Source organism: Trypanosoma brucei, chromosome 10 (assembly GCF_000210295.1).
Source record: "Trypanosoma brucei gambiense DAL972 chromosome 10, complete sequence".
In the NCBI taxonomy this organism is placed as follows: Eukaryota; Euglenozoa; class Kinetoplastea; order Trypanosomatida; family Trypanosomatidae; genus Trypanosoma; species Trypanosoma brucei.
The window spans coordinates 1,506,830-1,523,693 of NC_026743.1; the positions used below are offsets into that span (position 1 = coordinate 1,506,830).

The window sequence follows — 16,864 nt, forward strand, 5'->3', positions numbered from 1 at the left end:
CTACCTATGGTTTCTTTCACACCGCCTTCCCTTCTTCCACTCTCGCGAAGGTGCGTGTATGCTGCCTTTCCTTTATTATTATTATTATTTGTTCTTTCGCACTCCTTCTCGCTAAGTGTGTTTGAGCAAGGGTGACCACTCCGTCTCCAGTCACCTTAACCGCATGCACAGAGCGCCTTTTGAAGCGGGCAAACAGAAGCCAAGAAAATAAATTTGGAATAAAGGGAGGAAAACTTAAAACATACTCGGGAACAAATCCGCAGGAAGCAGGGTGAAACAGTAGGAAACACAGAAAGGACAAAGAAAGTGTAACACATCAAAAGAAGGAGAAACGCCGCCAACAAAGCAGAAACAACATAATTTTCCGCACGCGGAGAGGCGAGGAATAACGCCAAAATAATGGCAGTGGCTAGTTGCCGCTCAACATGCCACACTTTGATGGCACAGTTCACAATAGTGAAGTTGAGACGTGCACGCAAAAAAATTACAAGCGACGGCACCAATCAGTGAGCGTCACTTTCTGCTCGCACCAGCACCCCACCGCCAACCTTGTACCACGCGCATACACATAGTGAATACAACACAAAGTGGCACTTCCACATATGCGAATGAGAGCGCGGCTTCGAAGTAGTCACCGATGAAAAGAAAGAAAGAACAACCGCGAAGACTCCCATTCCCGAGATATTGGTGTCATTCACGTCGTTCCTGCGGTTGTTGCCGAATGGTGTCGGCCTCTGCCAACAGTTCATCCATGCGCGACCGCACAGGACCCATAATAGCGTTCCTTATTGAAGCGTGAGTAATAAATATCGTGAGCAATTCCTCCTGGTCGGCAAGCAATCGACGGGCACATTCCACAGCGGGTTCAACCGCACCGGGTGCTTTTCTCGCAATCCCAATCAGCGGGGATGATGCCGCAGTAAGTATCGCCTGTGCAGCACGTTCCGTGCAGAGTTTGATCTCACTCTCTACATCTTTCTTGGACTCCCGCGACGACTGCACAATCTCCAACCGGCGCAAAGCGATTTTTGAAAGGTCAATTCCCTTCTCCACCACGATGATATTCTCGTCGATCAGCGAAAGCTCGTCACGGAGGTGAAGCAGATGCCTCAGCTGACACAGAATACCCTTCAACGGGGCATGCTCGACAGCTTGCTGCCCAACCAACTTAGACAGCTCCTGCACTTGGAGTAGTGTGCAGTTGATGGCCTCCTCCGCAAACACGGAAAAAATAGGAAACTCCAGTGATGGATAGAGAAGTTGCAGAAGTGTTACGCAGTTCGTAAGTGCAGGAATGTACGTGTCACTCGCTGATGCTTCATGATTGAGGAACTGCTGTGCTGCATCTCTTGTCAAGGTGTACTGTGAAATAGAATGACGCAAGAAAACACTAGTGCGGAATACCAGTCGCTCCTGTGTATCCTGAATCATTTTGGTAAGGAGGCCGCTCAACTCCGCTGAACTATACTGCTTAGCGCTCGCCCGCTGTATCTCTTCAATTGTCTGAGCCAATACCTCCAGGTCATCCACCTGCAGCAAATGTGAACGAAATACGTGGTACTCTTCCCCGGAAATGTCAGAGACGATTTGAGGAAAAAGGCGAGCACTGAAATCTTCACGAAGCCAAACGCCGTCAAAAACCTCTTTCTCATGCTCCAAAGCAAGTTTCATCATCCCTACAAGATGGCCGACGAACTGTGGGACGGTTTTGTTTCCCTCTTTAACGCTCCCGCCACTGGTTCCACACATCATTTCCAGCCAGTTTTTCAGCACAGGGCCAATGATAAGAACACGGGCATCACGATAAGTGTCAAAAATGTCATCATCATTTGTCTCTTCAAACGGTTGACGGCCGCCGCCGTGCGCCTCCATCAAACGCCGTAAGGAAGCCTTCTCGTTCAGTCTGGCGCAGAAAACATTGTCAACGCTAGCAAGCATACCCGCCATCAAGTGATGTGCTGATGTCATATCACCGCCAAGTACCGCTTGAAGGAGCATCACAAGGGGGTTGCTGCCAGTATCCACACTCGGAGTAACTGTTTCCTGTCCCTCCTGATGTCGTTGCTGATTGCCGTAGAAAATAGAACGATAGACATCAGCAGACAGGGTGCAATTTTGAGCGGTGCGTATGGAAAAAATAATGGCATCCTTTAAGCACTGATAAGCTTGTTGGTACGCGGCAGCAAGCTTCGTCGTGTACGCTTTCGTCGATAGGAACTGGGGGTGGCATGTGAGAAACTGCATCTCCTCTTCCATCTCTTGCAATATGCTGGAGTAACGTTGCGATGTCGCTGACAGGGTCTGTTGTTCTACCTCTCTCACTAAAGCATCAATATGCGAAAAGTGTTTGATCATGCGTTGAAGTTCCTCCTGCACCATCTCAAGCCGGGCTTTGCGCACCATTAATTCGGACGCGTTGCTGCTGAGTTTGTTGCTTTGTTCCTGCACAGCTACCGTCACACCTCGCATTGAATCCAAACAGTCAACCAAGCCCTTGAGGACTCTAAGGCACCGCTCCCCCATCTGCCTTCCGTGTCTCGCACGTTCCAGCCACTGCTGCAACCCTTCAACGGCAGTTTCGCACTCAGTTCTCGCAACAGCTCGCAGTACCGTCTCGGCAGCAATTTCGTCGCCTTCGTGCACGCTTCTTCTCACAGCATCACATCCCTTTGAAGCCGCCCCCATTGAAACCGACCGCCGTTGCGAAAGGGAAGGAAAAGAGCGCCCGCACCACGGATCGCCTTCCAATGGAACACCAGGCCCACCTGTCGCGTAGCTAATGGGCAAAGCGTGCTGGAATGACTTCGACAAAGGCGCTAGCGAAATGTCTAAAAGACGCGAGAACTCTGCATCAGTAAGCATCTCTGCGTCAAAAGAGGTGCACATGTGCGTATACCTACTAAGAAAAAAAAAAGATGGTATATGCAGAAAAGGTGTTCAAAAGGACGAGGAATGTCGACTGAGTCAAATTCTGGAAAAGAAATAGGAAATGCAGAAAGAACAACCGGAAAACAGTACCAAATGCTCACGAGTTGGGAAAGAAAGTAGCCCCACACCATTTTTCCATGTGATGCCTCGACACAAATGAACTTTCCTCTCGATATCTTCAGCCTCGAAACACCTCTCAGAAACGGTCGGAACTAAGAGGTTCCCACGTCTTCCAAAAGTTCCTCAAGGGCTGCAACCAGACCATCAATACCTTCCCGATCTGGTGCCAGCTGCAGTAACTGCCGCAAACACTCAGCCACGTGAACACGGCAATGCAGGCTAAGAGAGGGTGATATATTCCGCTTTTCTGATCTCAGGGCATGGAGGAGAGCGGGCACAACCCTAACGCATGTATCAAACACAGTGCGGCAGCCACCTTCAGGCAAACCAACGCAATAAGTTACAAAGCAGGCGTCACCAGCTGTAACTAATCGATACAATTCGGAATGCAGCCACAGCCCAGTCCTGTCAGTTTTACCCATCTGACTTTGAAGTGCACGCGATGCGCACTCAACCACCTCCCAACAAACAGTGGTATCATCACTGCAAAGCGCCCTGGCGAGGAGAATATTCACCGAATCGTGCACCGACAGATCATGTTCCTTCATGAGGATGGTGCGCTGCAATTCAGTAAGCTGCGGCAAGGCGCTAGCGTGCATCGCCTCGCAGGTGTTAGTAACAGCTCCGGTGATAGCTAAGCCCAACAGCACTAAACCACACTCCCCGGCAGAAATGGAAGTTCCGACATCTTTTGTAGCAATCCGTAGGTCCTCCCCACCGCCAGTACCGTGGTAGAAACGAAGCATGTTATCTACGGAAAACTTCAAAACCTCGAGGAAAGAGCGATCACGCTCATCCGACCGTGAACGGAAGAGCCAGGCAGCGCACAGCGACTCAATCAAGGCAACTGTTTCCTTCCGTTGGAGAACGAATGGCTTTTCGGCACCCACACTACCTTCTTCAGAACCCTCTCCCATGTTACCGGGTCTTCTCTCATGGATAGCGCTGGCGCAGTGCAGCACAATTTCGCTCACCATGGAGATGTCACCGGCATCCCTCGAACACATCCTTGTCATGGAACGCAGTGCTCTGCAAACACGCCGCGCGTCCTGAGAGACTTCAGGTGCCTTCAACTTTTCAAAAAGCGGCAAAAGAAATAGTGAGGCCTCATCAGCAGCAAAGGCAGCACCGTAAAGCATGGCATACGCACAACGGTAACAATATAGCTCTGACAGCTTCTCTTCAGGCATTAGGAGCAGCCCCGCTTTGAGTGTCGCAGATTCGATATAGAGAGGTGAGAGCACACCCGCAATAACTCGCGCAGATGTACACTGGTGCCTGTACTTGCGAAGCTTACACACATACCCCGCAAGGGAAACGCATGCCATTAAATTTTGGCGACAATCCCAGGACACGTCGTTGCCACTCAACGTCCTGAGGGACAACAGTAGCTTCTTTACACATATGGCCATATATGTGTCAAAAGACGGCTGAGGAGGATGCTCAAAAAAACCGAGAACGCTGACAAATGCCATAATTTCTCTCAACGTATAAGATTCCAGTACGGTGGAGACAGAGTCCATATTTTCTACTAGTGCATCCATGCGCTTCACTATACTCACAGCGAGTGTGACCAGCGGATCTGCATTAGCAGAACCATCTGGCGTACACACCGGTTTCCAGTCACACGACGAGCTCTCCTGGTATTCTGCCGATGGCAAGAAAACAGTGGGGCGAAGAAACCGCGAGGACTGTAACGCCTGCAGAACGACCTGGCATTGCTTCAGGCTGCACATTTGCATACGCTCCGCTACATTGCACGCGAGGGTGTTTAGAATACGGCCATTCCACACGCCTAAACGTGCAAAGGCACTTAGAAGAAGAGAAAGCTCCAACGGCCCCATGGCGGGCGACATATCGCGAACGAGTGGCAGTAACTCGTATAGTAAGGAGTGGTGCCCCACCTCCACCTTCTCAAAACTTTGTACAAGCATGACAACCTCTTGCGGTGTCATTTGCCATCCACCACCAGTCGCCACGCCACACGAGTACGGTGACTGCTGCATCTGCAAACAGACGGCGTCGCCTATCATCGTAAAGGTGTCGTGAACAACCCCGAAATCATCACCTTTAGACAGTAAATCACTTGATACCTCCCTTTCCGCAGCATCGCTGTCCACATCCTCAGAATCATCAGCCCCTTCCGCAGCGGGCTCCGATGAGATAGCCTGCAGCTGCGCTAACGTATACGCAAGAAGAACAACATCTCGGGGGGAAATTGTCATCACATCCGTCTCTAGCATATCACGTGCATTCTGCATGGCAATTCGTTTCAGCGCGGAAAGGGCTTCCTTCTCACAGGGTTTTATGGCCGCATTCTTTATAATCGGCAACACACACCGAAGAAAAGACGTTGTTTTCTTCGGTGCCGTTGAGAGAAGTGTCCCTGCCCGCCACAAGAGCGACGCCGATATTTGTACTTCCCGCACTTGCCGCATCCCGTCGAGGAGAGATTGAATGTCGTGCAGTGTCATTTCGACACGGCCCGACTGCTCAACAAGAGATTTCATCGCTTCTCGCGCCACCGCCTCACCAATCAAGTCCTTTGACAGCAGCTCCCTTGTGTATTTAGCGAGAGCCCCAACCTCGTAAGCATTCGCCATCGGTGCAAGACGAATCACTTGATTGGCGGCGCTGTCAAAAGATCGCTGCGCGGAAGGTGAATACGTAACCGTGGCCGCTGAGTTATGCACGGCAGTTTCCTCCTCTCCCGCAGGAAATGGGGCCCCTAATCCGGGTATGAGAACGCCGAGCAACTTGACAAGACTTTTGGGGTCCTGTATCTCCTCTACGGTTCCCATGGCGCCTTGTCTTACCATCTCGTAAAGCTCCCCGGCACGCAGGAGCAACTCCTCCTCTTCACGCCTCACGGGCACACACTTTTCACGGAACGTATCAAGAGCATTCATGAGAGTAAATACCCCACTCGGGTCCTCATGTCCAATTACCGCGTGACCGTCACTAACTCCGTCATTGCTCTCATCACATGTAACATTCGACACCTCTACGAACCTGGAAGCTGCCCCGACAAGTTGTGAGTCCAGTGAAGCGTAAACAGTGAGCGACAAGGCAGAGTGGAGTTGTGAAAAGAGAAGAAGTAATTGTGCCGCCTCAACAGTCGTAACCGCCCGCGCCGAAGCCAATGTAACAACGCGATCGGCTGAGCGACGAAGGCAAGGAAGCACGGCAGGCAATAATGGGGCATCCCAAACAGTCACATACGACTCATCCTTCACCGACCGGGTGTGATAGTCACCGAACCGACACAGCCCCTGAAGAAACGGAATGAGATGAGACGGTTGTACTGAGTCCATATGAGATGCAAAAGAGCTGCAAAGAAGGTTCACAAGGTCCTCAGAAACCTCCGTGTCCAGGCGCGTGAGATTGGCTAGAAGTAACGAGCTCTCAATGTGGCGAAGAGTCTCCGGGTGGGTTTCCGCGAGCAAGAATAGCTTTGGTCGCATGGCGCCAACTATGCGCTGAACCAGTAGTCCATCAGCAACTTCCGGTGCGCAACTACGCAGACGTACCAACAAAGACACCGCCATGCTCATCTCCTTCACTGTCGCCGAAGCAAGAGCGAGTGGCAACAAAGAGACAGCGCCGCGAGAAAAAAAAATCATACTCTCCCGGTGCTTTAACTTCAACGCACAAGAGAGTAAGTGGCAAAGGTCTCCGGGCCGTTTTGCTGCACCCGATGCGCATGATCCGAAGGCTGTGCCTAGTACCTGTTGCAAGGGCAAAAGAACCGCGTGCATTTCTTCCATATCCTTGACGCCATCAGCATCCACATCGCTGCAGAGAGACTCAAAGCGCTGAAACGCCAAGAGAGTGTGGGTGCAATCCTGAACGTCAAATGAGGATGCGGACGCGGTTGCCGATAAGAGAGCGTCCGCTGCCTTCCTCAATAACTCTGCAACACTCCTGCGCAGGACAGAGGCTGCGCTCCCCGAAGCCAACGTCTTACCCGCCATTCCCACAGAGGGTCCCTCGGGTTCTATATCTTTAGTCTCACCGCCCCCGGCATCGCCAACGCCACAGTTGTCGTCGCATTCTAAAAGTCTGTTAACAAGGCTGAAGACAGAGACAATGGCACTGTAATGCTGTTTCATCTCGACCTCATTCATTGTTGCGGTGGAAACCGACGCCTCCAGCGAGGTCAACAGAGGGGTAACGAGCTCCTCCATAACAAACTGCCGCCCGAGCGACTTACCATCCTTTAGATTAAGTAGTGGCATCGCAACGGACATAACCTGCCGTGTGGTTAATAAACTGGATTTGTTTATCCGCACCCACTGAAGTGCCTCCGCAACCCGCTGTGTTGTAGTAGTGGCCCCAAACGCTGCAGCAACGCTCAACAACTTCCCGACTTCAATACAAAAGGAAGACGAGACCACACTTACGTCCGACAGCATGTCGCTTCCCCGCACCTCTCGCCGGAGGAGCTTCAGCGCCTCGTCCGCAAGCCTCTGCTTACTTTGCGAGGTTTCACACCCCGCCATCGGCGTCTCCCGACGTTGAAGAGGACGCTGATACTGCTGGCGCAGGCGCTGTAGGGTTCTCAACACGGACTGAGGTGCAGATGCCCCCTGAAGACGCCGAAGGCATACATGGAGCATCTTCTTTCAAAACAAAACACCCACTTGACCTATTGCTGACTTCCTCTTCACAGCCCGCTAACTTCAATGAACAAGCGGTATGGGGCCACGGTCACTTTTAACGTCAGCTTGAATTCAAGGGCATCCAGCAGAGCACGTGGATATTGGTACACGTGGATGCGTATTTCGGAAGGACAAAAAGGTAGAAAAGGGGAAAGGAGCGCAACGATGTTAAATAAAGGGAAAAGAAGGAACAAAAAACAAATTCAGAAAAGGGATATAACCGAATAAGAGTGCACAGAAACCAAAAACAACCGGCAAACCAGAACTCATTCCTATTGTCGTGACATTTTTGATTCTATTTGTTTGTTTGGTGTTGTTGTTGTTTTTTTGCTTTAGTATGTGTATGTGATTCACTTTATGTGATCGTGTCCCGCGTACATTCCACTGAGCCCCATCACCAGCCTTAACGCTCTCTTTTTCCCTCGTCCTCACACTCTTTCCCTGCTGTCACCACCATCAGGACCTCGCTGGTGCTTCACAACATTGGTCGCGCATCCCACAACCATTTGCCACTCTGCTGCAACTCCCCCACAACCGTTATGACTAAACAACCCAAAACAATAACCACAAACACGTACATCCGCAATTCCCCATCCCCATCATCCTCCTCCCCCTCCTCCTCCTCCGCACTCCCCTTCCCTCCAGCGGCTTGGCACATGCAGCCGGCTTTGACGCATCGGTAACTGTGAGGCCCAGGGGAAGAAAAGAAAAACCGGATACTCTTTGGGGGTACACAGTAGAGGGTTTTGCAGAAGAAAAATGGAATGAAAATGAAAACAAAATGGAGGTATGCACACACATATGGCTGCTGACAACCTTTTAGCACTCCCAATCCCCTGGGGCTACCAAGTTATTGCACAAACCCCCCGCCTCCAACAATCAACAGGTGGAAAATAATAATAATAATAACGATAAAATACAGAACCAAGCGAATACACAAACAGAAGAGAACGTGTCTTTGCCCATGTCTAGGTCAGTTAGGACAACTCGGCGAAGGAACGCAAAGCAAAAACGAACAAAAGAGAGACCACGGTTGTCAACACAGTGCAATGACAAAGTAACGTTAAGAGCCTTTAAAAGGAGTGAAATTCATAAGCTGAAGATAGGGCGCCCACAACTCACCGATACTAATGAGAACAGGCGCATAGACATGTAAACGAAGTAGGGAACAAAGAATAATGGAAGTGCAGGCACATGGCAGGTAACGGCAATATCAATTCTCCCATGTACTCCTGAGGAAGAAATAAAATCAGTTGTTCGTTCCGTATCCACTGTTAATTTCATGTTGCAAAAGCTCAACATCCTCAGCCTCTCGTGCTCCCATATGCTTAAAGTAGTTCTTGTAGCTGCTCTTCAGACGACGGACACAGCCCTTACACAAGCGGGTTGTGTATATCAGAGAGAGTAGTGCAAAGAAAATGGTGGCCACCGTAGTCCATATGTACGCCGCAGTACATAATGCCACATATCGGAAGGTTCCATCCCCTGTAAGTTCGTAACAAAAGGGGATGGCGCTCTGTTGCTCCACCGCCGTGGTTAAAACAAATTCTGGCATATCCGGTAACGCCCTAACAAAGTAGCCAAGGAAGGGTGAAGGGCCTTCGCCTTCTGTGGCGCCCGACCTAAACGGAGAAACATAAGACATGATTGATCGACCCACACGATCGGCTATCAACAGTAGATCATGTGAAGGATTTTCATATATACCGCTGGCAGCATGCATGAAAACCGGTGATGTGACCGGATAACTCGGTTGCCGCTGATGAGGGGTGTTAAAGTCACTTGTAGCCACTGGGGATGACTTTCCCACGAGGGGTACAAGATAGACCATGCCATCCTCTTTGCTCGTTACATACACGTGTGGAACCTCGAAGTACGATGCAGGTGATTCAATGGGCTTAAAGTACCGAGAAGGGAACGCCACTTGCACCGGTGATGGAACAGTTATCGAGAAAACATACGCTCCCGTGTCAGCATAAAACACCAGCAATTTGTTGAGAGCAATATCACACAATACAAGGTAGCGAGCGAGGAGGCCCTCCCCCGTTGCGAAACTTCCAGCGGGTGCCGCTTGCTCCACAAGGAAGCGGGGAAGCGGGGGAGAAATGGCTAGCCCTCGAACAGAGAGCAATGCGTATTCGTTACTCCATGGGGAAACAAACAATCCGACTTTCTTCGGTATCTTTGATGCCGCGGAACCGTTCGTGAGGGCAAACACAGAATTTTCAGCAGGTTCCCAGCGTGGATATTTGCCTTTTCCGTCATCAACGCGCGTGTATCTCGCAACAGTGACGCTGTTCTGGTTGGATGCATACAGTGAATCGTCATCAGGATTAAAGACTATGGCATACGGATGATCAAGCATTGGATTGTTGTCGTCTTGCTCAGCCACGGTAAAGAGGTAGTCACGAGTACAGTTTTTTCCGAGTGTCCCATTAAGAACACCATTCCCTGAGACGGCGAAGATGCGACTAAATTTCCCTCGCGCGCTAGCGATATACAAGTGCTCCCCCGGACCGAACTTCATATCGCGCAACTTCTCCACGCGCACGGGGAAAGATTCCTTGTTCAACACGTTGCCTATAAACCGTCCTTCCGTGTCAAAGGCCCAGATGTTATCTGCGGCATTCGAGGTGACGTAAACCGCATGTGTGTTACCGTTAGACGGACAGTACGCAGCAGCACAATCAAACAATAGCGAGAGAGACACCGTAGCAGCCACGTAAAGGGAAAAAACAAACGGGTTCATTTCCCACACCGTTACAAAACTGGGTCGTCTCACAGTTGAAACCTCTTATAAACCCTACCTGGTAGGCAACTTCACTGCCCCTTAGGGAGTGTGTCAGCAAGCACAGACACACACACTCACTCACTCACGAACGCGAGCAAAGCCTGTTACGCGGAAGGGGGGGAAAAAAAAGAACGAAAGTGGATGGCGAGAGATAACAATATCAAGAAAAAATGGACTCGTTGATGCTATGGGGGACGGTGCCGCACACAGACGTGCAAACGGTACCCGTATATGTATGCACATAAACTTACACGTCCAACCGCACGCACACGCAACCGACAACAGTCGCATAAAAACCATAGATAATTATAGAACTTTTTGTTTTAACAGAAACAAACGATAACAACAATGTCAACCAGCCATGTGACGGTAAGAAGTGCAACTTTCTACACACGTGACTCCAGAACATATTTAACGTCGAGAAACGCGTCAATGCCGTACTTTGAGCCATCCCGACCCAACCCACTTTCTTTGACACCGCCGAATGGAGCACAGGGTGATGATAAACCACTGTCATTAATCCCAATCATACCAAAACTCAGTTGCTCCATTATTTGCTTCTGCCTACGGTAATCCTGCGTGTACACATAAGCTGCCAGACCTGCAGGAGTCGCGTTGGCCAAACGTATAGCCTCCGTATCGTCATCAAACGTAATTATGGGTATAATAGGACCAAATATCTCCTCCTGACAGCAGCGCATCGTATCGTGGTTTACACCGGAAAGTACTGTGGGTTCGAAAAAGTACCCAGGACCTGATAAGCGCCGACCTCCTGCTTCCACCTTGGCTCCCTTTTCCACCGCATCTTGCACCAGCGACACCACACGCTCGACTGCGGAACTGCTGACAAGTGCGCCCATCGTTGAAGACGGGTCAAAGTTATTCCCCACACGGATTGAGTTCACCCTCTCCAGCAACCTCGTCATGAAGTCACCGTAAACCGTGGAGTGCACGAAAACACGGTTGGCGCTTATGCATGCCTGTCCTGCAGCACGAAACTTCGCATTCATGAGTCCAGTGACCGCGCGATCCACCTCAGCGTCACTGAACACGATAAATGGTGCGTTTCCACCAAGCTCCAACCCTAACTTCTTCATGGTGCTTGCGGAGCGCCGGTATATGTACTTACCAACTCTGGTGGACCCGGTAAAAGAAACCTTACGCACATCAAAACTATCCAGAACCGCATCACCGATGGGTGCCGCGTTTCCAGTAACGATATTAAACACCCCGTCGGGCACGCCTGCTTCAACTGCCAACTGGGCGAGTGCAAGTGCACTGAATGGAGTTAGTTCTGATGGTTTCAACACAACGGCACAACCTGCAGCAAGAGCCCCACCCACAACTCGCGTGACCATTGCTGACGGGAAGTTCCACGGAGTGATGGCACCCACTACACCCACAGGCCGCCGCAACACAGTTGTTGAAACATCAGGGCGAGGACTTCCCACAACATCCCCATAAGCGCGTTCCGCCTCTCCCGCATACCATTCAAGGAACCGTGCGGCGTACAGGCATTCGTCAACACCTTCTTGCACAACTTTCCCCGACTCTCGGGAGAGGAGACAACCGAGGGAATTTCTGTGATGATATATTAACTGCGCCCATCGATGAAGTATGACTGCACGTGTGCGGGGCACGGTATCCTTCCATGTTTCAAAGGCTTTCTGAGCCACCGCAATTGCCTGCAGCGTTTCATCCTTCCCTAAGTTGGGAATATCGCCAATAGTAACATTAGTGCAAGGATCCTCAACTGAAATCACGTCCGCAGCACCGGAAGTCACAAAACAACCGTTGATGAAGGAGGTTGGTTGATTCAAGACACGCCCAGAACGGAATGCTTCAGCGTTGTTCAAGTCGAAAACAGCCCTCGACAGTAGACGAGTCGTCCTTCGCATTTTATATTTCCCCTTCCTTCTAAACCTCCCGCTCTTTCTTTTCCTTCGCTTCGGGCGGCTTTTCCTTTTTTTTCTCCGTGGATGGGTAAATGAGTGAGCAGGGGTCCTGGAATTCAACCTCAACGCAACCAATAAAAAAAAAAAAGAAGTTCAAGGTGATAGTTGAAGTCGGTAACATCATAACTGCGAAAACCTCACATGTCAACGGAGCAATGACGGGAGAAGGAGGAAAGGAGAAGAAGGAGAAAAAAAGATCCCTCAACCAATTCACTTCTTCTTACAGTAAGGAACAAACACCAGCATGCTCCCAACATATTAATATATATATATATATATATAATATTTGCTGCCACCGCAGAGACGAAAGAAATAATGGTCATGCTAATGAAATGAGATTAGTTCTCCCCCCCGCACATTCCTCCCGATACTCTCTCCTTTTCTTTTCTCAACTTACTTTATCCTCAACGAGAATGCGCAGCGTACTGCTGAAAAGGGGTACACAGCTCAGGGGGAAAAAAATAGTAACAATAATAAGGATGGCAATAATAGTGGCGACGGAAAAAATAACAAAAAAAAAGTAGACAATCAAAAAAAATTAAGAAATGTTTGCATCACACATCCTCTACTAAACATCGTTAAGGGTACTCCTGATGAAGTCCAAAATAAAAAATAAAAAAACTAATGAAGACACACGAACATGCAACATAATCCTATGGACGTTGCTGGTTTGTGCTCTTTTATTGTACTAATAAATACGTAGCATATACATGACATACCTCCCCTGTTTCGGTGATATTCCCCAACCCTTTTTTTTTTCTAATTTACCACTTCCCCTAACCCTCAATCATATCTTCTATTACACTACGGTAGTTCAAATCCCCAGTCCGCACCTCTTGCGAGAGGGCTGGAATGCCATTTCCTTTTTTTTTTTTAAATTACATATATATATATATATATATATATATATATATATTATACTGAGAGCGTCTGCAATGGAAACAGATGAAAAGAAATAGCGATAAACGGTTTTTTTCTTTTTTCTTTTAAAAGAAAAAAACAAAAAATAACAAAGGAGACTAAAATGCGTACCTGTACCTTCGCTGTGGAATACGCAACAAACTTTTGCCGGTGTTACACTGCCCTGTCAGGAACATTGCGGAAAAACTTATCGATTTGCGGACCCCACGCATCCGACCACTGATACCCGGGGCCGAGTTTGCGGGGCCAAACACGTAAATAATCATCCTTGTATTTAGCACGGCATGAAAAGAGGCTTCCCATGCGCAGCATTACAAACCATAAGGCAACAAAATACCCCAAAATGCAAAGCACAGCTTTCGTGTCCGTAGCGTAGTGAAGGTGGTCGTAGTTTGTATACCGTCGGGACGGTACACTCAGCCTTGCAACAGTCCGGGACAACTCAGTTCCAGCAACGCGTCGGAGCATTCCCTATTCGATTACTTCACTATATATATATATATATATATATATATATAATGTATATATGTATTCGCTAGGGAAAAAAAAACAACGGCCAAAAGCTTTAGTCTATCTCTCTTTCTTCCTTTCAAGTAAAAATAAAAAGTAAAAAAGAAATATATGCATGTATGCATGCACATACAAATGCATATATACACACATTTGAAGTACAGTTGCTTGTATATCAGAAATATAAGAGCTAAGTGTTACGTGGGGGGGGGGGGGGCGTCAACATAAGGAACAAAAAGAGAGGAAAGGAAAGGAAAATGACACGACGGGACTGGACGGGACGGAAGCAGTCGCTGCTGCAGCCCGCACGTTACAGCCCGCCTCATCCCTACAAATATCACATATGTTCAAGCAAATGATATAATCACTGTAAGAAACGTGCAGAGTTTCAGGGTAGTGGAGACGTTGGTAATCGCATCAGAGGAAAGTGAGGGGAGAATTTTCAGGTGAGCTTTGGGACCCGCACTTGTACGGCACATTAGTGATCGAAGTGGGCAAACAACGCGGAAGGAAGTTGAAGCAAGAGAACGGCACACAACGAAGAAAAAAAGTTGCGCATGTGCCCCCCCCCTCTCTTAGCGTCTCCACCACTGCGCAAGTGGCAGGATAATACATGAACCTTTCACTGTCATCCATCACCCCCCCAAAAAAAAAAAGAAAAACAAGTAGGGTAATGATACAAAGAGTAGTGATTATACAACAGAGAGGGGGGAAATAAGTGAAAATTGAAAGAAAGTGTGCACTCCACGCGAAATGTAAAAGAAAAAAAAAAGAAGAAATTGAAAGGGGGACAAAAATAGGCAAAAAAAAGAGGGTAACTGGTGGTCCACACGTTTGACTCACTATTCTCCATTAGGTACATGTCGTGGAGTGGCTACGGCTACCCTTATCAGACAATGCAAGTGGAACCTTCCTACAGGTTAAAGTGTCTCCAAATGCTCTTGACAACCCGTCACCCTCCCTCATCAATATTAGGCGCTTGCCCTCCACTAGCTGCTTGTCTCTCCGATTTTGCCGTAGCATCCCAGTAGACTTGGTGACATTTTGGCGGTTGGGAGGCGAAGGACGCGTGACACCTGGCAGGCCCCCCAAAAGGTCCCCGCCATGCTCACCACCAGCTATAACCTTCTGATCAAATGCTGAGAGATGTGCATGTACAAAGTTACGGATTTGGGGATCCGTTGGATTCAAGTTGTAACATGACAGCACATCCCTCAAGGCATAGCGTGGTTGGTTCATATCAAAGCGACATCTTGCGCGATGGTAAAAAAACACCGGCTCCGTACTGCACGTCGCAATGGCGGTACTAAACTCCCTCTCTGCTTCTTCATGTTTCCCTTCTCTATGAAGTTCACAACCGTGTATATCGTGCAACACAGCAATTCGCTGCGTTGCTTCGGGGTGTTTCGGGGATATTCTGTCCACAGTCAAGAAGTCGAATAATGCCTTTTGATAATCCCCCATCTTAATGTAACACTCACCACGGGCAAGCAACACGGGGATGTTGTCTTGCCGCCACATCAGGGAAGTAGTGTAGTATTTGATTGCATCGGCTGTTGTACTTTGGCCATCATTGCTTGAACCAAGACGAAACAGCGTTTCTGTCATTAAGTCGATGGCAAGTGCATGTCTTCCCTCAGAAGCGCTGATGCAGCGAAACAAATCAGTCACTGCTTTCCTGTCCATTCCCTTGGCAATATAGTGTTTGGCGCGCTCTAATAGCAAGGTAGAATCACCTGGAAACACCAAAATACAACGGGTAAGTCCTTGCAGGTCCGAATGGTCGATGGAGCGATTACGGTAAGTTTTGTAAGTGCGACTAAATATGTGCTGTGCCAGCAGAACTTGGGGATGCTGCCGCTCCTCTAGAGGAACCCTTTCCAACAACGCCTTCGCGGGACTGAACGACTGACGAAGGCAGTAGATGTGGACAAGCAGAGAACAGCTAAGAATAAAGAATGAGGGGTTCTCTTCAATATGCTTATCTAAAACTTTCTCCGCTTCATCCTCGCGCTCAAGTGCGATCAGGTAAGCGCAACGGTGCAAAACCACTTGCGGATCTTTACATAATTCCAGTGACTCGTCAGTAAAACGGAGGGCTTGCTCATAGTCCTCCACGTTGAACAAAACAATGCTCAGCGCGTCGAGAATACCGGCCAGTCGGCGCCGCACCGCCCTCTCAAGTGAGGCATCATCATACGGTTCCGTGGTACAAGCGGAACTTCCTCTGCGAAAAATGGTGTGTCCTGTAACATCTGTACTTACAGAAAATGACACTCCATCTAACCCATTACATTCCATCAAATCACTCCCAAAGGCAGTTGAACTACCATCTGCTGCGGTAGTTGGTCTCCCTTGCGGGGAAAAAAATGAGCGGCTATCACGCCCCGTACCCGAGGCACGCGAACAGCAATTACTGCGCCCGTTCGATGACCGAAGCAGCCATAGGGATCGGCGGTACTGCTTCACAGCGCCTTGGAAATCATAGAGCGAGACATGGCATTCTGCGGAGGCAATGAACGGGTGCGGTTTGTGTGGAGCAAAGAAGGATGCTTTGGAAAACGCCAGGATCGCCTTCTCCAACTCCCCGTTCTGCATGTACTGAAGTCCCTCCTGGTACCTGAACTCGCCCTTCTCGTCAGAGTAGAGAACATTCGACTGCACGACTGGTTCAGGCGACACCGACATTATGCAACACACTTGTATGGTGTCAGTCGTGCGAAATATAGGAAGAGAGAAGCAGAAATAGCCCCTAAATGAATGCTTGTTCCCTCAATCAGGCCGAGTTGTGATCTCTTAGATGGGAAATGTACATACACATAAAGACACACAAGCTTCTGTTCCGCCTATGCTGCCAAATAATAACAACTGTAACTGCACAAGGCACCCTTCCATAACCACAGTGAGTCGACACGAGGAAGTATAAGGAGCGGGGAAAGAGGAAAGAAACTGAGAGATAAAAACGCGACTAAAGGTGA

The 16,864-nt window shown here is 49.1% G+C and overlaps 7 protein-coding genes across 7 annotated transcripts; 1 reads left to right on the plus strand and 6 right to left on the minus strand.

Moving 5' to 3' along the window:
• Positions 1–690: 690 nt before the first annotated feature.
• Positions 691–2,886, minus strand: TbgDal_X7530 (hypothetical protein, conserved; the record flags this gene model as incomplete). Its single annotated transcript, XM_011779626.1, has 1 exon — positions 691–2,886. The coding sequence occupies one exon, from the start codon at positions 2,884–2,886 to the stop codon at positions 691–693; it is 2,196 nt and encodes a 731-aa protein (XP_011777928.1).
• Positions 2,887–3,140: 254 nt separating this feature from the next.
• Positions 3,141–7,667, minus strand: TbgDal_X7540 (hypothetical protein, conserved; the record flags this gene model as incomplete). Its single annotated transcript, XM_011779627.1, has 1 exon — positions 3,141–7,667. The coding sequence occupies one exon, from the start codon at positions 7,665–7,667 to the stop codon at positions 3,141–3,143; it is 4,527 nt and encodes a 1,508-aa protein (XP_011777929.1).
• A 1,291-nt stretch (positions 7,668–8,958) lies between these two features.
• Positions 8,959–10,458, minus strand: TbgDal_X7550 (hypothetical protein, conserved; the record flags this gene model as incomplete). The annotated part of the gene is made up of 1 exon (XM_011779628.1): positions 8,959–10,458. The coding sequence occupies one exon, from the start codon at positions 10,456–10,458 to the stop codon at positions 8,959–8,961; it is 1,500 nt and encodes a 499-aa protein (XP_011777930.1).
• A 428-nt stretch (positions 10,459–10,886) lies between these two features.
• TbgDal_X7560 (aldehyde dehydrogenase, putative) lies at positions 10,887–12,398 on the minus strand (the record flags this gene model as incomplete). The annotated part of the gene is made up of 1 exon (XM_011779629.1): positions 10,887–12,398. One exon carries the CDS (start codon positions 12,396–12,398, stop codon positions 10,887–10,889), a length of 1,512 nt encoding a protein of 503 aa, XP_011777931.1.
• Positions 12,399–12,487: 89 nt separating this feature from the next.
• On the plus strand, positions 12,488–12,979 carry TbgDal_X7570 (hypothetical protein, unlikely; the record flags this gene model as incomplete). The annotated part of the gene is made up of 1 exon (XM_011779630.1): positions 12,488–12,979. One exon carries the CDS (start codon positions 12,488–12,490, stop codon positions 12,977–12,979), a length of 492 nt encoding a protein of 163 aa, XP_011777932.1.
• Positions 12,980–13,529: 550 nt separating this feature from the next.
• TbgDal_X7580 (hypothetical protein, conserved) lies at positions 13,530–13,844 on the minus strand (the record flags this gene model as incomplete). Its single annotated transcript, XM_011779631.1, has 1 exon — positions 13,530–13,844. One exon carries the CDS (start codon positions 13,842–13,844, stop codon positions 13,530–13,532), a length of 315 nt encoding a protein of 104 aa, XP_011777933.1.
• Positions 13,845–14,738: 894 nt separating this feature from the next.
• TbgDal_X7590 (hypothetical protein, conserved) lies at positions 14,739–16,574 on the minus strand (the record flags this gene model as incomplete). Its single annotated transcript, XM_011779632.1, has 1 exon — positions 14,739–16,574. The coding sequence occupies one exon, from the start codon at positions 16,572–16,574 to the stop codon at positions 14,739–14,741; it is 1,836 nt and encodes a 611-aa protein (XP_011777934.1).
• Positions 16,575–16,864: the final 290 nt, after the last annotated feature.